This window comes from Bubalus bubalis, chromosome 7 (assembly GCF_019923935.1).
Source record: "Bubalus bubalis isolate 160015118507 breed Murrah chromosome 7, NDDB_SH_1, whole genome shotgun sequence".
NCBI classification, from domain to species: Eukaryota; Metazoa; Chordata; class Mammalia; order Artiodactyla; family Bovidae; genus Bubalus; species Bubalus bubalis.
In genome coordinates, this window is record NC_059163.1 from 26,511,975 (window position 1) to 26,536,148 (window position 24,174).

The 24,174-nt window shown below is 40.4% G+C and overlaps 1 protein-coding gene across 12 annotated transcripts in view; it reads right to left on the minus strand.

The window, feature by feature from the left end:
- Window positions 1-24,174, minus strand: part of ART3 (ADP-ribosyltransferase 3 (inactive)) — a 151,342-nt gene that overhangs the window by 30,456 nt on the left and 96,712 nt on the right. For 5 of the 12 annotated variants that reach the window (XM_025289881.2, XM_025289876.2, XM_025289875.2 and 2 more), the window contains exons 1-3: window positions 13,444-13,468; window positions 12,980-13,057; window positions 7,758-8,469 (exon numbers count right to left, since the gene is read on the minus strand). In XM_025289881.2, the coding sequence (XP_025145666.2) occupies window positions 7,758-8,469; window positions 12,980-13,057; window positions 13,444-13,446 (793 nt within the window). In that variant the 5' untranslated portion in view covers window positions 13,447-13,468. Of the gene's footprint in view, window positions 1-7,757; window positions 8,470-12,979; window positions 13,058-13,443; window positions 13,608-14,219; window positions 14,329-24,174 lie in introns of those variants that run through there. The other 7 variants (XM_025289878.2, XM_025289879.2, XM_025289877.2 and 4 more) reach the window with 6 other exon arrangements.

The window sequence follows — 24,174 nt, forward strand, 5'->3', positions numbered from 1 at the left end:
TGCCACTACTGCCTCACTCCCCTTGTCAGCTGTCAGTCTGCTTCTAAAGGTGCTGGACCACAATCTTTTCTGTTGTCTCTGATGATACTTTCTTCCAAGCTGCGTTTTTTTCCTCAGTCCTGTTCAAATGCAACAAGCAGGCTCTTTTGGCCACACAATTCGTACCAATTGCTATCTCTAAACTTTATTTATATCTGAATTCTCTATCATGAAATACATACACGCACACTCATTCAGATTTAGCATTGCTGAGGTATTTATGGATGTGTAGTGGTCTAATTTAGGGGTACCAGCTTCTTTCGGCTTAATAGTTAAGTTTTTCCAAGCAGATAATTTATTCCAGAGTCATCTTTTCATAACTATTCTACATCAAATTTACGTTTCTCTGCTCACACTCAAAACATGTTTAGCTTCTTGCTCACATCAGTCCACACTGGTGCAGCATTTTCCAGTCTGTTCCTCATTAGTCTAAGTCTAAGAGACAGAACACGAGAAAAGTATTCTGTGATCAAATAGTTTAAGAAAAGTCACATTCTACATCACCTACTTAGAAATTCACATTGGGTTACATTGGTACAAAAGTAACTGCAGTTTTGGACTGTGAATTTTAAATCATTATTACTAGGCTCAAACGCATCTTTATTCATCAAAACAGCAACCATTACAATAATATTTTTGCCAACGAGAAATGTTTGTCTATTACTGCAGCATAAAAATCCATGCTTTGGGATTCAATAAACTCTTAGAAAGCATTTTCTGCCTCTTTTTGGTTGTGGAAGTGCTTTGCCTGCAAAAAGTTGTTGAGATGCTTGAAGAAGTGGTTGGTCAGTTGGCGAGAGGGCAGGTGAATATGGTGGATGAGGCAAGACTACATAGCGCAACTCATTCAACTTTCAAAGCACTGACTGTGTGACATGTGGTCAGGCATTGTCACGGAGAAGAACTGGGCCCTTTCTGTTGACCAATTCTGGCTGCAGGCGTTGCAGTTTTCAGCACATCTCATCAATTTGCTGAGTATACTTCTCAGATGTAGTGGTTTTCCCAGGATTCAGAAAGCGGTAGTGGATCAGACTGGCAGCAGACCATGAACAGTGACCATGACCTTTTTTTGGTGCAAGTTTGGCTTTGGGAAGTGTTTTGGAGCTTCTTAGTCCAACCACTGAGTTGGCTGTCACCAGTTGTCATATAAAATCTACTTTACATCGCACGTCACAATCCGACTGAAAAACAGTTCATTGTTGTATAGAATAAGAGAAGACAACACCTCAAAATGACAATATTTTGATTTGCAGTGGTGGCTCAGAGGGTAAAGCATCTGCCTACAATGCAGGAGACCCGGGTTCGATCCCTGGGTCGGGAAGAGCCCCTGGAGAAGGAAATGGCAACCCACTCCAGTACTCTTGCCTGGAAAATCCCATGGACTGAGAAGCCTGGTAGGCTACAGTCCATGGGGTCGCAGAGTCGGACACGACTGAGCGACTTTGCTCACTCACTCGTGACTCAACCACTTATTGAGCTTTTTCACCTTTCCAGTTTGCTTCAAATGCCAAATGACCGTAAAATGGTCATTGAATTCTTCCGCAACTTCTCATGCAGCTGTTAAAAGGATCAGCTTCAATGATTGCTCTCAATTGGTCATTGTCAACTTCCGATGGCTGGCCACTACACTCATCTTCAAGGCTCTCCTTTGCAAAACTTCTTGAACCACCACTGCACTATATGTTTGTTAACAGTTCCTGGGCCAAATGCATTGTTGAGGTTGCAAATTATCTCTGCTGCTTTACGACCCATTTTGATCTTGAATAAAAAAATCGCTCAAATTTGCTTTTTGTCTAACATCATTTCCCTACTCTAAAATAAATATAAAACAAGCAGCAAATAAGTCATTAGCAAAAAAACATAAAGTGAGAAATGTGCATTAAAATGATGTATAACATAACCACATTTGTTCACTTATTCCAACATCACATGGAATGTTGAACATCAAATGTTCAACAATGTAAAACCGCAATTACGTTTGCATCAACCTAAAACATCATCACTTTTAAGGCTCTGAGAAATCTCACAGTAATAAACTGTTTAACTCTGTTCACTCCACATGTCCGATACTTACTACACCATAAAACAGAAATTTGCTAACATTCTACAGAACCAGTGTTTCATAGCTCAGCTTTGGACAAATGCTGAGTGGGTTGATAGCATCATAGGCAAGAAATCCAGAAAAATGTGTTCCGATGTTGAGGCTGACTTTGTTAGTATAACCTCAGGCAAGGCATCTAACCTCTCGATTCCTAGACTTCCCATTGGTAAATGGTAATTACAGGCTCTCCTAGGCTTGCTTTAGGTTTCTCTCAGTATCTCTAAGTATAAAACATGAATGAAAGCACTTTGTACAAGCTTAAATAATACAGCTTCAAATCTTACATTTTGTGTCTCTTCAAGCATTTAATTTATATCTCATGCATATTCTTAATATTTATTCTTAAATAGTAATTTTATTGCCAAGTTCCTCTTATCAATGGTCTAATTTGTACTGTGATCCACAGATAAGTGTAAACTACCTCCCCTCCTGTAGGAAGTTATCATCAATTTGGCCTCCTCTCATTTCTCCCCTCTTTACTCCTTTGGTCATTTGTTGGGAAATTCTGCCTCTCCTCTAGTATGGAGTTCTGCAAGGGCACAGACCCCATCTTCAGTACCTGGCCCATACCAAGAATTCAGTTTAAAACTGAGCTGAATCCTAGATTGTTCCATTTTTAAGAATTATATCATCCTGTTTTCAGTTATGGTACCTACAAAACTGGGGGAGCCTACCACATATTTATTCCTGGAGAAGGAACTGGCATCCCACTCCAGTATTTGTGCCTGGAGAATCCCATGGACAGAGGAGCCTGGTGGGCTACAGTCCATTGAGTTGAAAAAAGTCAGACACGACTGAGCAACTGAACACACACACCCCACATATTTATAATTCATCTACAGTCCTCTCAATCCAACTTTTCAAATGGGGTCATTTTAAACGATGAATGTAACCTGATTACACAGCTGACATTCTACTTTTATCAGGTCTTCTAAGAAAACAGTACAAAAGAGGTTTAACCTGTGGCAATTCTCCCATAAGGAAAACCATTTGTTATCACTTACTTACTCCTATATTCTTGGATTAATACAAGTATCTCTTTGACTACCAGGAATTATTTTCTCCACTCCCAACCAACTGAACTATTTTCTTTGGCTAACTAGTTTTTGTAAGGCCCACAAACGTTTTATCTTGGAAATCACAAACAAGTTTAAAGTAATAGCACAGGACTGTGTCAGCACACTAAATTTAGCACAGCACAATTTTTAAATCACTTTTAGAAATGTTGCCTTTTTTCATCCAGAGTTATCTTGAGTCACAGTAGAACAAGGTTCTGACCACATCTTCCCGGCTGAGCTTTTAAAACCCCTGGTTATCATCCTTCACAGTGTTTCAAACAGCCTAGCTTTAATGATCACTTCAGGCTGTTTTCGATCCTGAGTTTCCATTAGTTATCTCCAGATGGCAGCAGAGGACATCAGTTGAGACTCCAGTTTAGAGGTAAAAGTGAAGTTCCTCAGTTGTGTCCGACTCCTTGTGACCCCATGGACTGTAGCTTGCCAGGCTCCTCTGTCCATGGGGATTCTCCATGCAGGAATACTGGAGTGGGTGGCCATGCCCACTATCTTCCCTAACCAAGGATTGAACCCAGGTCTCCCACATTGCAGGTAGATTCTGTATCATCTGGGCCACCAGGGAAGGTAAAGCAACACAATCAAATGCAGGGGCCTGACTTTGTCAGAGCTCTCCAAACAGTATACACGTGAGCCTCCAAAAAAGTTTTTCCCTTGTAGCTGGTTTGAAGATTAACCTGCTGTGCAGCCTCTGGCTGACTTTCTGGGCAGGCCCTCAGAAGTTTGCCCATTCTCTTCCCCTTTCCTCACACTGGGCTAGTAACACACTAGCCCATGTAGGTCTGAGTCCTGGCTCATTCTGGATCAACCCGATGGCTCCACCCCTTTTATCGTAATCATACTCACAAATGTGAACTCTCTGTGCTCCACTGCCCACCTCTGTCCTTCAACCAGATACCAGATTTGGCCTACTGTAGCTATTGTAGCTGGAGAAGGCAATGGCACCCCACTCCAGTACTCTCGCCTGGAAAATCTCATGGACGGAGGAGCCTGGTGGGCTGCCGCCCGTGGGGTTGCTAAGAGTTGGACATGACTGAGCGACTTCACTTTCACTTTTCACTTCCATGCATTGGAGAAGGAAATGGCAACCCACTCCAGTGTTCTTGCCTGGAGAATCCCAGGGACGGGGGAGCCTGGTGGGCTGCCGTCTATGGGGTCGCACAGAGTCGGAGACAACTGAAGCGACTTAGCAACAGCAGCAGCAGCTATTGTAGCCAGGGCTTCTGTTAACCAGTGCCTCCCCAAGGGCCTTTGGCTGAATGCACCACTGAAAGTGGTATCATTTAGTCAGCCCAGCTGCAACTGGGTTTCTGTCCATAACGTGCTGGTAAAATTGAACAGGTTCTGGGGTGGAGAACGCGGGTCCCAATTTGTAGTTTTTGCTGATGTGCATGGTATAACTCTCAACCATGGCCAATTTCAAGCCACTGTGATGTACTGAGGAACTGGGAAGAGAGAAATGCCCACAGTTAGTGACCATGAGCTGCTTTGAGGAGATTGGTTTTGGTTAGGTCCAATGTATGTTCAGTGAAGGAAATGGGCACTTTTCCTCTCAACATTAACTTGCTCACTCCAGCCTTCATCTGTCCCTCAAGGAGAACAGTCAGTCTTATTTCCAACTCAGGGTCAGGACTAGAGTGAGGCAAAAAAGCTATGTAAAGTGCAAAATTTAAGGAAGCACTCATTCTCTGGATCATGCAGGTGCAAATGGTGCATGTATATGACCCTAAGCATGAAGACTTCCTTAAAGTCTTCCTTTTGTGCCCCAGGGATCTCAATGGTTACACAGCTTCTGCCATTAAGTTAAAAGTGGACCAGCTTCCCTCCCCACTCCATCCTCCAGGTATAACGTCTCATCAGCACTTCTCTATCTGTTCTTTCTTTATCTCATAATGTGCTGGCACATTTGAGTTTCAGTCTAAACTTCTATCCCACTTCCAAGGCCCTACTTTAGTACTTTCTCTGCTTGATAAGCAGCCATGGTTTTGGGTTCAGCTAGACAATCACATTCATGAGACCCCAAAGGCATCCCCTCACCAGTTTACTTGGTTTTGTAGGCAGAGAACAGAGCGTACTACTTCAGAGTGACATGGGATATAAACCTTCAACACAAGTCCTCACAGCAGCCCAGGGCTGTTCTTCAAGCCCCAGAATGACATCTCAGGTACAAGACAACAAGATTACACAGGTGGGTACAGGACCCATCCTAGCTTAGTATCCTCGTGCCACATACAGAAGACAACATCTCTTACATCAATCAGTCCATGAGTACACTCCAGCACGCAGCAAGAAGAATACTTCAGGACATCACACCACATTCAGGAATGCCCAAAGCTATGGCTTCCCTCCAGTTCTTTATACTTCATTCACAATCTCTCAGCTCATGCACTCTAGCAATCAAGGGTTATGTTTACCATTAGGCAGCGTTCCATGGTTACACAGTTGTCGTTCCTTCTGTAGTAGATTACAGAGAAAAGTGCTAGAAGATCAACAAGGGGCTATTTTCATAGGACAAAGGAGAAAGGGTTTTGTTAACCCTTTACTCATATACAACAAAGCACAGTATCATAAAATTTCAGAATGCTGGGGATAAGAAAATATCTAGAACCTCCCAGAGGAAAAAATGGGTCTCACTTAAAGTTCCAGTGATGAAAATGGCTTCACACTCTTTAACAGCAACATCAGAAAGTAAGATAGTGGAGGAATATCTCCAAAATTCCAAGAAAAATAATTCCCCAAACAGAAATACAAATCTACAAACTATTATTCAAATCTTTAAAGGTCGATTTTTCAGATGTATAAAGTCTTAGAAAATTTGCCTGTCTCTTTCCTCAGAAAGCTTAAGAATCTCTACTCCTTCCAAAGTAAGGAGTAATTCAAGAAAGAGGAACAAATTCAAGATTCCTCATTGGGCAGAAGCAAAAGAAAGTCTCAGAACAGCAGTGAGGAGAGATTTCAGGATATTTTCACAAAGCAGGATGATGGAGTACAAGGAGAGTGAGGGGCGGGGGAGAGTATCTGATACGCCTAAATTTTATTAAGAGAAGATGTGCATTTCTAACAGTTCAGGGGGTGAATTACTGATGGCATATAAAAAACTAAGGAAACAAAAAATCATACAACTAATAACTCTGGAGTAAAACAAGTACTTAAAAAGAAAAAGTAGCAGTCTTGACTACACTGGGAGAATGGGAAGGGAAAATGCACAAATACTGAGGAGGGTGGTGTTTATCAGATACTTTTAATTTACTAACCTAACAGCTATGTCTTATTCCCTTCTCCCCTGCCTCCTTACATGACAGAGGCTGGAAAAGCTAATTACCGTCTTTGCAAGATTTTCTTGCAGTTGAGTTCAGTTCAGTTGCTCAGTCATGTCTGACTCTTTGGGACCCCATGAATCGCAGCACACCAGGCCTCCCTGTCCATCACCAACTCCTGGAGTTCACCCAAACTCATGTCGGTGATGCCATCCAGCCGTCTCATCCTCTGTCGTCCCCTTCTCCTCCTGCCCTCAATCTTTCCCAGCATCAGGGTCTTTTCAAATAAGTCAGCAGGTGACCAAGTAGCTGTTCCGGTCAATAACACACAATCTGATGAAATCTACCTGGAGTTTCTGGGGAAGCTTTACCCTCTTGGTTAAACAGGCAGATTTGGCCACCATCCTCCTTTCCCTTCATCTTGGACATGGATTGATGCCTAAATCTGCCAACAGTCACACTGAAAACATGAATCAACAAACTCAATATGCTAAAGTTGGTGGGCAAGAAACAAAGAGTCTGAGTTACTCATGATGTAGCTGAGTTCCTGTACCAACTCTGGACAGCCCACCTGTAGTTTTTTGATTAAATGAGAGCCACCAGGCAGGTTTTCTGTTACAACTGAATGCAATAAAGAACTCCTAATTAATGTAGGGTACATTAGAGCTAAATACTTATTCTCTATCAGTATTGGGAAGTCTAAATAATGTCTAACATTTTTAAATCAAGAAAAACATGCTGAAGCATGTTATTTACTTAGAAACATGCAGTAAGTATCTAAAAAATAGTTAAAAAAACAAAAAAGATGCCACTGAGGAGTGGGAATTGGGGACAGAAATGGGTAGGGCAAGGGTAGGGCTATTTTTCACTGTAGCCTTATACGAAGGGTTCTGAACCAGACACTTCTTTGTTGTGGGTGCTGTCTGTGAATAGTTTGGCAGTGTTCTTTGGCCTATACCCACTAGATGGTACTAGCACAGGGAGATGGTGTAACAATTAAAAATGTTTCCAACTATGGCCAACTTATCCTACCAGACAAAACTGCTCCTGGTTGAGAACTATTACCTTATATTACTATTTTATTTTTTAAATTTTCAATAATACTGTATGATTTTGAGAAAACTAAATTATAGAAAAAGAAACTAATGGTATGAAGAGAGCTAGACAGGAGACCACCAATGACTCTTCTCCCTTCAAGACTCCCACTTTCCTTTCTGACTTCTCCCTGGGCCTAAGAGATTCCCTGCTCCCCTCCCAGACACACACAGACAGACCAGAGACACTTACCACCTAGAAACGCACACTCATAGTGGCTGCAGGTCTTGTTTGTGCTCTGAAGGATAAGGTTATTGCCAGCCTCATCCTGTGACACATGAAAAACCTCATTCAGAGGTATTAAAACAATTCTTTCACTTTCTTTATCAAAAAATTTTTCAACGGCAACTCCAAAACATGTTTTGATGGTTAACAGAACATGTTGGTCATCAGCAGCTTGAGGTTTGGATGAATACGCCAAGGTGAAATGGCCAAGTCGGGCTTGGTTCAGCCCTCCAAATGTAAATGAAGTATTCAGCCTTACGCTGTACACCACGTTTTTGTAACTGTTCTCACAAGATCTTCTCAGCAACTGCAGAGCTTTTGTCAGGTAAAAATGGAAAGCTTTGAACTGGAAGCCATAGACATAATCTTTTCGAGACTGGCCAGCCATTTCCATAGCTTCATTGAACAGACGGTAAAAGGAAGACTGCTCTTGAGCTTCAGAAATATAGGCCATCAGGGCAATACCATAGTTATCCTTGAAATTCACAGGGAGAAAGAGCTGAGGCTTCCGAGCTTCCCACTTGGCTTCTGCATTTTCCCACACGTCTTCTAAAAGCTGGAGGCTTGCTTTTTCCTCCTTGAACAGCTGAGGAACATATTTGATTTCCATCCGGTTAGCACATTTCAGGTATTCATCATCAAATGCATTATCTGCCATATCTAACATTTCAGCTTTTACCTGCAAAGGAAAAGGAAATTAGTACTCTTGAAATAAAAATATTCAGTGTGTATCATTTTCTTTCAATTTTCTGCAAAGAATCCTGCATCCTCTCAAACCCTGCCAAGACTCTCTTCCTTGCTCACAATGAACTTCTGATATCTTTTTATATAGGAAGTATATTCCACTGTTAGTCACAACTTCTCCCAGCTGTGACATATTTATATGAAAAGAGTAAATGGGAAGTATGAGTACGACCATGCCTGTAAGTCATTCATCTGAACCCTGTCGTAGAGGAAAGAAAATGAGTGTGAAACAAAAGAAATGAGTGGCAGTCCTGGCTCTGAATGATATTCTTAGCTCGATTTCCTCAACCACTCAAGACTATTGAGTGAATCTGAAATACCTTGTATGAAATACTTTACTAGATGGATAAATACATAAAGGTAAATATTACCCCTTTTTCTTTGAGGACACCCCTCCCTTTTCTGTATGGTGTGGCTAGGACTAATTCTGCATCTTCAGCCCCTATTATAAGTAATGATGCGGGCTTAAAAACCAGAGCACTCCCAGATAAACAAAAAGCTTTCTTTTCCTTCAACCATAAGCTCTAAGGATAATATTGGCTTGGGGAAGCCAATAGTTATTCTTTTAGTCCCTTGAAGAATCCTGTCTGCAAATAAAGCCAACAAAGAAAGGTTTGTAGAGCTTAGAGGTGAAGAGAGATGAGGTCCTGATAACATTACTTAAGGCCTGAGTCTAGCATTACCTGAAAGCTGTATTTTGCTTCAGTTGTTCGAAACAGTAAATTCCCTATTCATCTGGGCTTTATGTTCTATTCAACTGGAAAAGGACTAAGCATCTTTAAATGATACGCAGAACATAAGCAGCAGGGTAGTGTAGTATAACTAACACTAGCTTTGAGCCAGATAGATCTGGGTTCTAATTCCATTTCTGTTACTAACTAGGTACTAATTACTTATGGGACTTGACATTTCTGAGCTTCAACAGCTCTCACTAAGGGAATACTTCTTAGACTCCTTTGCACGTCCAGCATATTCCAATTGGCCATTAAAGGTCAGTTTCTCAAGGCTATTTATTTTCCAAATCTCAAGTCTACCCTTAGGCAATGATGTAAGACCCACAGTTTCAATGATCATCTGAATATCTCTGACCTGTTGTGTAAGTGTAAGATCTATATATCAACTACATAATTAATAACTCCATTTGACTTCTGTGTATCAACTGCCTACTTAATAATTTCACTTGAGGTGCTCAAAGATCCTTCAAACAAAACAATCTAAGAGCAAGGCCAAACTTACAACCCTACTGTCTACAGCTGGCATCAACCTAGTCCTTATATAAAACCATCCATTCATTTGTGGAATTTTCTTAGATTTCTCCTTCTCACTCATGCCCTGCACTCCTAAGGCCTAAAAAACTTCTCCAGAGTGCTTTCTGTGTGTGCAGCACCAAGTGTTCATATATATTAACTCATTTAATCTTCGTGGTAACCCTGTGAGGTAGGTTCAGTTCAGTCACTCAGCCGTGTCCAACTGCAGAACCCCGTGGACTGCAGCACACCAAGCTTCCCTGTCCATCACCAACTCCTGGAGCTTACTCAAACTCATGTCCATCGAGTCAGTGATGCCATACAATCATTTTATCCTCTGTTGTCCCCTTCACCTCCTGCCTTCAATCTTTCCCAGCATCAGGGGCTTTTCCAGTGAGTTAGTTCTTCACATCAGGTGGCCAAAGTATTGGAGTTTCAGCTTCAGCATCAGTCCTTTCAATGATTCAGGACTGATTTCCTTTAGGATAGACTGGTTGGCTCTTCTTGCAGTCCAAGGGACTCTCAAGAGTCTTCTCCAACACCACAATCAAAAGCATCAATTCTTTGGCACTCAGTTTTCTTCATAGTCCAACTTCACATCCATAGGTAGGTAGGTACTATTATTAGTCCCTCTTTTAAAATGAGCAAACTAAGGCAAGGAGATTAACTTGTATGGAATTCAGATTTGAACCCAGGCAATCTGGCTCCAGAGTCTGTTTCTTAACCAAAATATGTTTCTGATGATAAAGACCACTGATATTTATATAGTACTTAGAAAAAAAAGAGTTTAACTTTGTCTTTATAACAACACTTATGAAAGGTCTGGAATAAAACTCACAACACCATCTTACAAGTAGTGCTACTAGGAACTGTACTGGCATCAGAAACTGTCTGATTAGCAGCCACAAAATATTCTGTTGGGAAAGTCACTGAGACCCCTGAAATTATAGGTCCGTAGGTCAGTTTCTTGAAGTGGGAATTTGAGCTTTACTAGATCAAATCATTGCCATCTCCTAGCCAAGAAATGCATTTTCCTCCACAGCACAGAATGTACCAGAGTGCGTCCTGGACACCAATGTCTAATTTATCTTCAAGACTTCAACATATTATAAGACATCATGCCCTGAAACCACCTCCCACATTCCTCACATCATATCCAAGAGTTGATCCACTATGTTCCTGTCTTTCCCCTGTGCCTCTAACCAGTCTCCACGTGTCTAATTTTAGACTTCTAGTCTTTCTGGCCCAAGGCCACAGCTGATTGTGTGTTCTGAACAGTGAGTACCTTGAGCAATGAAAAAGCCCACAAATGCCACCACCATTCAGGGAAAACTGAATGGATATTAAGGAACAGGTACAAAGGCTAGGTGAACCCACTAATTATATTTTCTTCCTCAGTTATCCACTGAAACAAGGCTATATGGATGAAGCTTAATTACCAGAAATTTATTACAAAAATGTAAAAGTGATTTAAAAAGATATGTTAAATTATGAAACATTCATAAATAAACACATCAAAATTATGTTGCAGAAAAATATTAAAAAGGCAAATCAAAATCACAGTGAGATACCACCTCATATCCATTAGGATGGATATAAAGATAAGGAAAAAAGGGAAAATAGCAAATGTAGGCAATGATATAGAGAAACTGAATCCTCATACACTGCTGTGTAAGTAATACAAAATGTGGAAGACAATTTGGCAGTTCCTCACAATGTTAAACATTGAGCCACCATATGACCCAGCAATTATATACTTTTGGTATAAACCCAAGAGAACTGAAAATATGTTCACACAAACAAAAATCTGTACGCAAAAGTTTGTGGCAGGACTATTCATTCGTAAGTCCTGAATGAGGAAATGGCAACTCACTCCAGCAGTCTTGCCTAGAAAATCCCATCAACAGAGGAGCCTGGGAGCCCCAGTCTATGGGGTCACAAAGAGTTGGACATGACTGAGCATGCATGCTCACATTCATTCATAAGAACCAAAAAGTGGGGCCAACTCAAATGCCCAACAATTAATGAATGGATAAACAAAATGTGACATAACCAAGAAATGTAATATTACTATACTACAAAAAAGAACAAAGTACTAATATACACTGCAACATGTATGAAGCTTGAAAATGTTATGCTAAAAGAAGCCACCGAGAAGGCCAGATATTGTATGATTCCATTCAGATGAAATGTCCAGAATCTGCAAATTCATAGAGACAAAGCAGATTAGTGGTCTCGGGGAATGCAGGGAAGAGGGAATTGGAATTGACTACTAACAGCTACAGGGCTTCTTTTGGGGGTGATAGGAATCCTATAATGAGATAAAGTGATGATGGCTGCACAACATAGTGAATATATGACAATCACTCAACTATACACTTGAAAATGGTATCTTTTTATATGGGAATTACACTTCAATTTTTTAAAAGTCACACTGCAAAACAGGTAACAGAATATACAATGATTCTATAAACAATATTTCAGATTATTAAACTCAAAATGGATTACGTTTTTAAGAATTTAACACATTTTAAAGAAGGTGCTTCAAATCAGTGGACAATACTCAGTAGTGATGTGAGAGCTAACAATGTGGGAGAAAAAACCCAAGTGAGATACCTGGCTCATATTTTACATAAAAACATGTTACAGAATGTTTAAAGATTCAGTTGTAAAAAATAAAATCATGAAAGTTCTATCAAAATAAAAAGAATACTGAACAGGAGAAAAGAGCCACTATATAAAACATGGGAAACAAGTAGACATTGCATTGTCAACGTATATGAAGAAAAATACAAGTTTTTAGAATATCTGATGCCATGGACATACCTGTAGCATAGTATTAACTTAAAAAAGTAAAAACAAAATACTATATATAGTGTGAATCTATCTTGTAAATTACAAACATAAATACACAGAAAAATGCTGAGAAGCCTACACACCAACAGATTAAGACTCACTCCCTCTGGGTGGAAAATTGTGGATGATTTTTACTTTCCTCCCTTTGTCTACTTTTAATTTTTAATTTTCTACAGTTAACATGTATCAGTGTGTAAAAGGTAAGATCTACATTTAAAAACACTAACTTATTATTATTCTATCTGTCTTCATTTCTATCATCAACACACACAAATGCCTCAGGCAACCTTATACCAAGAGTTCCCGTTCCAATGACCACGTGCTTCCCATTCCTAACATTACCTGGAGGATGTCCATTAGAATCATAGGTGCCAACAGCACGACGACCATTTCAAAATGTCCTGTCTTCATTTTTCTCTTCTAAATTAAAATGAAGGAATTCCAATTTAGTAGAAGTTTAGAGAAGTAGAACAGGATGATACACACGATACACATTTTTTCATTCTGGGTAAAAGCGGTATCATGATAGTTAGGAAGTGATTATGAATAAATTCCCAATGGCTGAAAGGGTCATTAGATTTTGTCTGGTGATCTAACACCTTCATTCTACACATGAGGAAACAAAAGCTCAGAAAACTTCAGATATTTGCTCAGGATTAAATCTGTCAATTTCCATTCTCCTTTAGACATGTTGTCTCTCCCACCAACAGTCACTGAGAGTCAATTATTCTTCCTCCCTCTCAATCTCCCCTCATCATACACAGGAAAACACAAACTGAAAAAAAAGAAAAAGAAAAACGCAACACCATTGCAGATTGGTCTCCTAGCTCCCAGTCTCCAAGAATTCTCCAGGAGTTAGTATCCACACACATCATCCATTCTTCATCCTCCCTGCAAACCAAGTGACGCCCATTTGGTAGGATGGAGACAGGTAGTGGTAAAAACCAGAAGGTTATCCGGGGTGTTCTCTTCCTCCCAAATATTCACATTTAAGAGAAGCCAAGGATAAAACAAGCATCCTGAATAACGTGCTGAAAGCAGGAATGAGAATAAAAAGGAGGTGAACAGGAAGCAACTCTGGTAAGATTATATAACTCTACTGGCTGTGTGCCCAATATTCATCTCAACATTCATGAGACAGAAGCAGGTAAACAGGAGGGTAAGAGGCCATCAAGGGCTGAAGATGTCCCAGAATCACTAACTGATTCAATTAATTAAAGACTGCTTTTCGGCCTTTTCCACATACCTAAAACAAAGTTGACATGACTGGAACTGAACTGAAATCTCTTTTTCATCCTACCAATCACCATATTCTGGCACCTGAAAGTGGGGATGAACAGCACAGGGAAAAGAAGATAGTCTTCCCTTTGGCCCCAGATTGCCATCTTTATTCACAAGCAGTTTCTTTCATTAAAGATATTAAAAGCACAAAAATGCCACTTCTGTGTTAATCATCCCTTTAGAAAAGAGATTTTGAAAATAACACTTGACAGGTAACTGTCACAAGACAAGCTCTGAATGAGGATTTTCTTGAAAAATCTTCACTTCCGTAGTCTGAACGTAAATAAGTCAAAATGTTTACCTGGCTTTTCTCCTTGTGGAGTTTTAAATGATGCTAGGTCTCACTGTTTCCCCACTCTCTCAGTTGTGGTGAGGGTGTCTTCAGGATAGGAGGTTGTTGACACTGAGAGCTGAAAAGGGAATGCTTTTCTTTTTATAAACATCCCCAGCAGTAGCTTGGCAGTGGCACATTACCTCATTTGTGTTCTGCTATTTATATCTGGCCCCCACACTATCCCTTGGAATCACCACAGTTAACACACGAAATCTCCAAGAGGCTTGTAAAGCCACAGCAATTCCCTCCAACCACACAGCACGTTCAGTCTGAGCCCTCAGATCTGGGCTTCTCAGAGAGTGATCACACTTCCCATTCCTAACCTTTTGACCCTTTGATTCTGAGATGTCAAGCTAAAGCAAGGATTTTACCCTTGCTAGATGGTTCACATAACTCAGAGGACTTCCTGTGTTAATCACTGGCAACGGTGATGGCTATCACCATTCACTCAACCAGCTTACTGTATTTTAGGTACTGTGCCAGGTGCTGGGATGCACAAGGAAAACAAATCTGAAAAGCACTCAAACTAATAAAAGATGTGAAACTTATCCAGAATACATGTTAAGAATCTTAAGTACAAAGCCCAGTGAGAGCACTAAGGGAAGGATTTGGCAGTATCTGCAACTATAGCTCTCATTTGAGTAAAGTACACCTAGTAAACACATTGCCTGCAATGCTGAAGACCATATGTTATTTGTTTTTCTCTCCCTGACTTATTTCTTGGCATAATGCCCTCAAGAGCCATCCACGTTGTTACAAATGGCATTATTTCATTCTTTTTATGGCTGAGTAATATTACATTATATATGTACCACATCTTCTTTATCCACCTAACTGTCCATGGACACTTAAGTTGCTTCCGTATCTTCTTCTTGTTCAGTCGCTCAGTCCTGTCCAACTCTTTGAGATCCCATGGACAGCAGAACACCAGGCTTCCCCGCCCTTCACCATCTCCGAGAGTTTGCTCAAACTCATGCCCATTGAGTTGGCGATGCCATCCAACCATCTCGTCCTCTGTTGTCTCCTTCTCTTCCTGCCTTCAATTTTTCCCAGCATGTAAATAATGCTTTTAAGAACATGAAAGTACAGAAATCTTTTCAACTGTTTTCACTTTCTTTGGGTTAATACTCAGAAGCGGAATTGTTAGATCATTTGTTGTTACTGTTGCTGTTCAGTCACTAAGTCATGTTCAACTCTTTGTGATCCCATGGATTACAGCACACCAAGCTCCTCTGTCCTCCAGTATCTCCCAGAGTTTGCTCAAACTCATGTCCACTGAGTCGATGATGCTATCTAACCATCTCATCCTCTGTCACTCTCTTCTCTTTTTGCTTTCAGTGTTTCCCAGCATCAGGGTCATTTCCAATGAGCTGGCTCTTGCATCAGGTGGCCAAACTACCAGGGTTTCAGCTTCAGCATCAGTCCTTCCAGTGAATACTCAGGATTGACTGGTTTGATCTCCTTGCTGTCCAAGGGACTCTCAAGAATCTTATCCAGCACCACAATTCAAAAGCATCAGTTCTCTGGTGTTCCGTCTCCTTTATGGTCCAACTCTCATATCCATATATGACTATTGGAAAAACCATAGCTTTAACTATACAGACCTTTGTCAGCAAAGTGATATTTCTGTTTTTGAATATGCTATGTAGGTTTATCATAGCTTTCCTTCCAAGGAGCAGGCGTCTTTGAATTTCACAGCTGCAGTCACCCTCCACAGTGATTTTGGAGCCCAAGAAAACACAATTCTGTTTTTAATTTTTTGAAGAACTCCCCATATTTCTCATAGCGAATGCACCAACTTGGATTCCCACCAAGAGTGCATAAGTATTTCTTTTTCTTCACATTCTCCAATATTTGTTGTCTTTTTAAATAATATCCATTCTAACAGGTGTGAGGTGATATTTCATTGTGGTTTTGATGTGCATTTCCCTGATGATTAGTGATACTGATCTTTCCACGTGTCTGCTGGCCATCTGTGTGTATTATTTGAAAAAATATCTCTTCAGGTCTTCTGTTATTTTTATATGCATTATTTCTGATTGAGTTGTTATGAGTTCTTTACAAAGTTTGGATACTAACCCTTTATCATATGTATGATTTGCAAATATTTTCCACCATTCAGGTTGTATTTTCATTTTTAGATGGTTTCCTTTACTGAGCAGAAACTCCTTAGTTTAGCTGAGTACCATTTTTTGATTTTTGCTTTTACTGCCTTTGCTTTTGGTGTCAAATTAAAAAAATCACTGCTAAGACCAATGCCAAGGAGCTTACCACTTATGTTTCCTCTAGGAGTTTTATGGTTCAGGTCTTACATTCATGTCTTTAATACATTTTGAGTTAATTTTTGTGTGTGATGTGAGAAAGTGGTCTGGTTTCATTCTTTTGCATGTGCCTGTTCAGCTTTCCCAACACCATTACTGAACACCATTCCCAACACCATTTACTGAAGAGATTCCCTTCCCCATTGTATATTGGCTCCTTTGTTGTAAGTTAATTGACCATATATGCATGGGTTTATTTCTGGGCTTGCCATTCTAGTTCACTGATCTATGTGTCTGTCTTCATGCCAGTACCACACTGTTTTGATTACTATGCATGTGTGTTAGTTGCTCAGTTATGCCCAACTCTTTGCGACCCCATGGACTGCAGCCCACCAGGCTCCTCTGTCCATGGGATTCTCCAGGCAAGTATACTGGAGTAGGTTGCCATTTCCTTCTCCATTTGATTACTACAGCTTTACAATAAAGTTTGAAATCATGGCACACAATACTTTCAGCTTTGTTCTTCTTTCTCAAGATTGCTTTGGCTGTTTGGAGGTTTATGTGGTCCCAAACAAGTGACTGCAGCCATGAAATTAAAAGACGCTTACTCCTTGAAAGGAAAGTTATGACCAACCTAGATAGCATATTCAAAAGCAGAGACATTACTTTGCCAACAAAGGTCTGTCTAGTCAAGGCTATGGTTTTTCCTGTGGTCATGTATGGATGTGCAAGTCGGACTGTGAAGAAGGCTGAGTGCCGAAGAATTGATGCTTTTGAACTGTGGTGTTGGAGAAGATTCTTGAGAGTCCCTTGGACTGCAAGGAGATCCAACCAGTCCATTCTGAAGGAGATTAGCCCTGGGATTTCTTTGGAAGGAATGATGCTAAAGCTGAGACTCCAGTACTTTGGCCACCTCATGTGAAGAGTTGACCATTGGAAAAGACTCTGATGCTGGGAGGGATTGGGGGCAGGAGGAAAAGGGGACGACAGAGGATGAGACGGCTGGATGGCATCACTGACTCGATGGACATGAGTCTGAGTTGGTGATGGACAGGGAGGCCTGGCGTGCTGCAATTCATGGGGTTGCAAAGAGTCGGACACGACTGAGCGACTGAACTGAACTGAAACACGTTTTGGGCTTCACTGGTGGCTCAGACAGTAACGAGTCCACTTGCAATGCAAGAGACCTGGGTTCAATCCCTGAGTCAGGAAGATCTTCTGGAGAAGAGTATGGCAACCCACTCCAGTATTCCATGGACAGAGGAGGCTGGCAGGCTATACAGTCCATGGAGTCACAGAGTTGGACAAGACTGAGCAACTAATGCTTACTTACTAAACAAGTTTTAGAATTTTTTTTGGTCCTATTTTGTGGGAAATGCCATTGGAATTTTCAAACAGATTGCACTGAATCTATAGATTTCTTTGGGTAGTATAGACATTTTAACAATATGGATTCTTCTAGTCCCTGAGCATGGGATATCTTTCTATTCATCTGAGTCTTCTTCACCTTCTCTCATCGCCTTGATTAAATTTATTCACACTTTATTATTTTTGGTGAACTACAAATGAGATTATTTTTATTTCTCTTTCTGATGATAGTTATTGGTGCATTGAAACGTAAGAAATTTCTGTGTATTGATTCTGTATCCTGCAACTTCACTGAATTTATTAGTTCTAGTTTTTGGAGGAATCTTTAGGACTTTCTGTATATAGTATCATGTCATCTGCAAACAGAGACAGTTTTACTTCTTCCTTTCCAATTCAGATGATTTAATTTCTTTTTCTTGCTGGACTGCTCTGATTAGGATTCCCAATACAATGCTGAGTAAGTGTCTAGAGTGGCCATCCTGGTCTTGCACCTGATTTTAGATGAAAAGCTTTCAGGTTTTCATCACTGAGCATATTAGCTGTAGATCCATCACAGACAACCCTTACTACATGGAGGTACATTCCCTTTATACTTTGTTGAGAACTTTTTTTTTTTAATCAAAATGGGTGTTAAATTTTGTTAAGTGCTTTCCCTACATCTGTTGTGATGATCACATGATTTTTATCTTTCACTTTTTTAATCTGCAGTATTTCACTGACTGATTTATGACTCTGAACTATCCCTGCATCCCTGGAATAAATTCCACTTGATAATGGTGTATAATACTTTTAATGCATTGTTGAAATCAGTTTGCTAATAATTTGTTAAGGATTTTTACATCTATGTTCATCAGGGATATTAGCCTGAGATTTTCATTTTTTGTTGTGTCTTTGTCTGGATTTAGTATCAGGCTAAGAATGCCCTTATAAAATGAGTTATGAACTCAGATGTATTTCCTCCTCTTCTATTTCTTGGAAAAGTCTGAAAAGGACTGGTGTTAATTCTTTTTCAAATACTTGGTAGAATTTGTCATTGAAACCATCTGGACTTTTATTTGGGACAAGTTTTTAATTACTGATTCAATCTGCTTACTAATAATCAGTCTGTTCTGATTTTTTATTTCTTCCTGATTCACTGCTGGAAGGTTGTTACTGGGAATTTATCCATTTCTTCTAGGTTGCCCAAGTTATTAGCATATACTTTATTTGAAGCAGTCTCTCACAATTCAGTTCAGTCATTCAGTCGTGTCTGACTCTTTGAAACCCCATGGACTGTAGCATGCCAGACTTCCCTGTCCATCACCAACTCCTGGAGCTTACTCAAACTCAAGTCCATCAAATCGGTGATGCCATCCAACCATCTCATCCTCTGTCGTCCCCTTCTCTCTCTGCCTTCAATTTTCCCCAGCATCAGGGTCTTTTCCAATGAGTCAGTTCTTCGCATCAGGTGGCCAAAGTATTTGGAGTTTCTGCTCCAGCATCAGTCTTTCCAATAAATATTCAGGACTGATGTCCTTTAGGATTGACTGGTTGATCTCCCTGCAGTCCAAGGGACTCTCTAGAGTCTTCTCTAACACCACAGTTCAAAAGCATCAATTCTTCAGTGTTTAGCTTTCTTTATGGTCCAACTCTCACATCCATACACGACTACTGGAAAAACCACAGCTTTGACTAGACAGACCATTGTCGGCAAAGTAATGTCTCTGTTTTTTAATATGCTGTCTAGTTTGGTCACAGCTTTTCTTCCAGGGAAAAGCTTTTCTTCCAAGTCTCTTACGATGCTTTATATTTCTGTGATATCATCTGTAATGTCTTCTCTTTTGTTTCTGATTTTGAGTTCTCTCTTTTCAGTGAATCTAGCTAAAGATTTATCCATTTTGCTTATTTAACAAAACAGCTTTTGATTTCATTCATCTTCTCTATTGTCTTTGTTTCATTTATTTCTAGTACGAATTTTGCTATTTCCTTCCTTCTAACTTTGGGCTTTATTTATTCTCCTATTTCTAGTTCCTTGAGATGTAAAGTTAGGTTGCTTGAAATTTTCCTTGCTTCTTGCAGTAGGGATTTATCACTATGAACTCTTGAACTGCTTTTACTGCATCCCACAAATTTTGGTATATTGCCATTTTTGTTTGTCTCAAGGTATTTTTTTTATTTTGCTTTCAACTTTTTCTTTGACCTACTGACTATATAGGCATATGCTATTTAATCTTTCAGTTCAGTTCAGTTACTCAGTCGGGTCCACCTCTTTGAAACCCCATGGACTGCAGCACGCCAGGCTTCCCTGTCCATCACCAACTCCCGGAGCTTACTCTAACTCATGTCCATTGAGTCAGTGATGCCATCCAACCATCTCATCCTCTGTCCCATTCCCCTCCTACCTTCAATCTTTCCCAGCATCAGGGTCTTTCCCAATGAGTCAGATTTTCACATCAGGTGGCCAAAGTATTGCAGTTTCAGCTTCAGCATGAGTCCTTAAAATGAATATTCAGGACTGATTTCCTTTAGGATTGGACTGGTTTAATCTCCTTGCAGTCCAAGGGACTCTGAAGAGTCTTCTCCAACACCACAGTTCAAAAGTTATCAATTTGGTGCTCAGCTTTCTATATGGTCCAACTCTCACATCCATAACAAGACTACTGGAAAAACCATAGCTTTGACTAGATGAGCCTTTGTTAGCAAAGTAATGTCTTGGCTTTTTAATATGGTGTTTAGGTTGGTCATAGCTTTTCTTCCAAGGAGCATGCATCTTTCAATTTCATGGCTGCAATTACCATCTGCAGTGATTTTAGAGCCCAAGAAAGTCTGTCACTGTTTCTATTGTTCCCCCATCTATTTGCCATGAAGTGATGGGACTGGATGCCATGATCTTAGTTTTTTGAATGTTGAGTTTTAAGCCAGATTTTTCTGTCTTTCACTTTCATCAAGAGGGTCTTCAGTTCCTCTTCACTTTCTGCCATAAGGACTTAATCTTTACATATTTATAAATTTCCTAGTTTTCTTCTTATAACTAATTTCTAGTTTCATGCCATTGTGATTAGAAAAGATGCTTAATATGATTTCAATTTTATTAAATTTTTAAATTTTGTGGCCTAACATATAATCTATCTTAGAGAATGCTCCATATACACTTGAGAAAAATGAGTATTCTACTGCTTTCAGGTGGCATGTCGTGTGTATTTCTGTTAAGTCTATGTCATTTAAGGCCATTGTTCCCTTATTCATTATCTGTCTGAATGATCTATCCACTGATATAAGTGGGATATTAAAGTCCCCTACTATTATTGTACTGCTATCTATTCTTCCTTTAGGCCTGTTAATATTTGCTTTATATATTTAGGTGCTCCTATATTGGCTGCTTCTCTGGTGGTTCAGATGGTAAAAAATCCGCCTACAATGTGGGACACCTGGATTTGATTCCTGGGCTGGGAAGATCCCCTGGAGGAGGGCATGGTAACGCACTCCAGTTCTCCTTCCTGGAGAATCCCCATGGACAGAGAAGCCTGGTGGGCTACAGTCCATGAGGTCGCAGAGAGTTGTACACAACTGAGCAACTAAGCACACAGCATATTGGGTGCATAAACATTTACAAATGTTATGTCCTCTTATTCAACTGACCACTTTATCACTACATAATCTCCTTGTCTCTTTTTACAGTCTGTTTTGTATATTCTGTCTGATATAAGTGTTACTGAACACAAGTTTGCATGCCCTATGCACAGTGAGGCCAAATGATATCAGAACATCAGATGCATAGGGGCTTCAGGTGGGAGCAGCACCAGGTCCCAGGCCAGGGCTCTGCTGCAAGCCTGGTAGGCAGCTGGACGTGAGCCACAGCCTTGGGTACCACATTTAATGGAGTCAGCTTGCCCAGTGCCACCCACCCTGTGCTACCACTGCTGCCCCCCAGCCTGGCCTGGCCAAGCAGTCCCTGACTCCTACTGGGCTCTCTGCAAGGACAGCTATGACAGGAAGGTGAAGCAGGCAGCGGGGAGAAGGCAAGGAGGTGGCATGCCCCTGTGCCCACTTGGCCAATGAGACCCTGACCTGCAGGTATGCCTGCCACTAGAATAGGGGTGAAGCAGCACACGGCTGTTAGCATGCAAGAGATAACACGTGGTGGTTCGAGGACCCATTCCACCAACAGTCAGCCAACAGTGATTCTGGGATCGAGACTGCAGGGAGAGGTGAATTGCAGCCTTCTCCCAGGCCCTTGGGGCCAGCTAGGAAGGCCGAGAGACAGGTTAAGGGCTGTGTCCTGCAGAGCTCCAGAGCCCTCACAACAGCCACCAACTGGCTGGACCAGGCCTTGAAGCAGCAGTGAATCTCTCCCCAGTCCTCACCTCTACAACCTGACGGTGGTAGCAATCTCCAAGGGTCATAAGCCGTGAAGGCCTCAGATCCTCTCCACCTTAAATGAAAAGCCTGAGAGCTGGCTGGGTCCCAGGTGCCTTGGCCCCTAAGTGATAGTGACTGAGCAGGGTCTGGGAACCTGGCCCTGAGGATTCTGCCAGCTGAGATCTGCCTCTTCAGCCAGACCAGAGACTGGCAAAAGGACCCAGGCTGGGTATTGGATGAATGCTCCCAGACAGGTCCCACATAGGGACCCCCTCCTTTTAGCCAGGACCTGGACCTTGGAGGGCAGAAGTTGAGCACTGGGACCTCACCCTTTCTTTCCAGAACAAATAATACCATTTTCTTCTTTGGAGATTTACAAGAACATGGTAACATGACCTCTAGAACAAAGGATCTGATACCAAGAAGTCTGAAACAACTAATGATACCCACTCCCTCACCTTTCCTATAAAAGGCTTTTGCCAAAAGTTTTGGGGAGCTCAGGATTTTTTTCCAAGGCATAAGCTACTCATTTCTGTGCATGGCTCTGCAATAAACCTTTCTCTGCTTCAAATTCCAACATTTTGGTGTTGTTTCACGTCCCTGCACATTGGACACACAGACTTGCATCCGGTAACATAAGTATAGTTCTTCCAGCTTTCTTTTGGCTTCTATTTGCATGGAATATCTTTTTTCCATCCTACTTTGAGTTTGTGTGTGTCTGTAGGTATTAAGTGAGTCTTTTGTAGGCAGCATATAGATGGGTCTTGTTTTTGTATCCATTCAACCACTCTGTATCTTTTGATTGGAAAATTTAGTTCATTTTACATTTAAAGTGATTATTGAAAGATATGTCCTTATTGTCATTTTGTTAAATGTTTTCTGACTGTTCTGTAGTTCCTCTCTTCCTTCTTCTCTTGCTCTCTTCCTTTGTGGTTGATGATTTTCTTTAGTGGTTATCTTATATTCATTTCTCATTTCCTTTTATGTATCTAGTATAGGTTTTTGATTTGTGGTATCAGGAAGCTTACATATAACAACTTATAACAGTCCATTTTAAGTTGATAACAGCTTAATTTTGAATGCATTCGAAGCTCTACATTTTTATTCTTTCACTCTCCACATTTTATGGTTTTGATGTTACATTTTACATCTTTCAATTGTGTGTATTCTTTAACTAATTACAGTAGTTACAGTTATTTTTACTACTTTTGTCTTTAACCTTCATACAAGTTTAACAGTGACTAATCTACTACCTTTACCATACAGCTGTACCTCACCTTACTGAACTTGGCTTTATTGTGCTTCACGCTGTGCTGCATTTTTCACAAATCAAAGGTTTGTGGCAACCTTGCCCAGACCAAGTCTGTAGGTGCTATTTTTCCAAACAGCATTTGCTAACTTCATGTCTCTGTGTCACATTTTGGCTAATTCTTGAAAATTTTCTAACTTTTTATTACATCATGGTGATCTGTGATCAGTGATCTTTGATGTTACTACTATACTGCTTGCTTAAGGCTCAAATGATTAGCATTTTTTAGAATTAAAGTATTTTTAAATTAAGGTATGCACACTGTTTTTTTAGGCTTAATGCCATGGCATACTTAACAGTCTAAAACATAAAATAAATATAACTTTTATATGCACTGGGAAATCAAAAATTCATGTGACTTGCTTTATTGTGGTAGCTTGGAATCAAGTCAACAGTATCTCTGAGGTATGCCCATATATTTACCTTTAGCAGGGAGTTTTATACTTTCATATGTTCTGCTGTTATTAATTAGCATCCTTTCTTTTCAGCTTAAGTAAGTCCCTTTAACATTTCTTGTAACGCTGGTTTAGTGAGTGATGCAGTCCTTTGGCTTTTGCTTGTCTGGAAAACTCTTTCTCTCATTCAGTTCTGAATGATAACCTTGCAGGTAGGTATTCTGGGTTGTAGGTTTTCTTCCTTTCCTTGA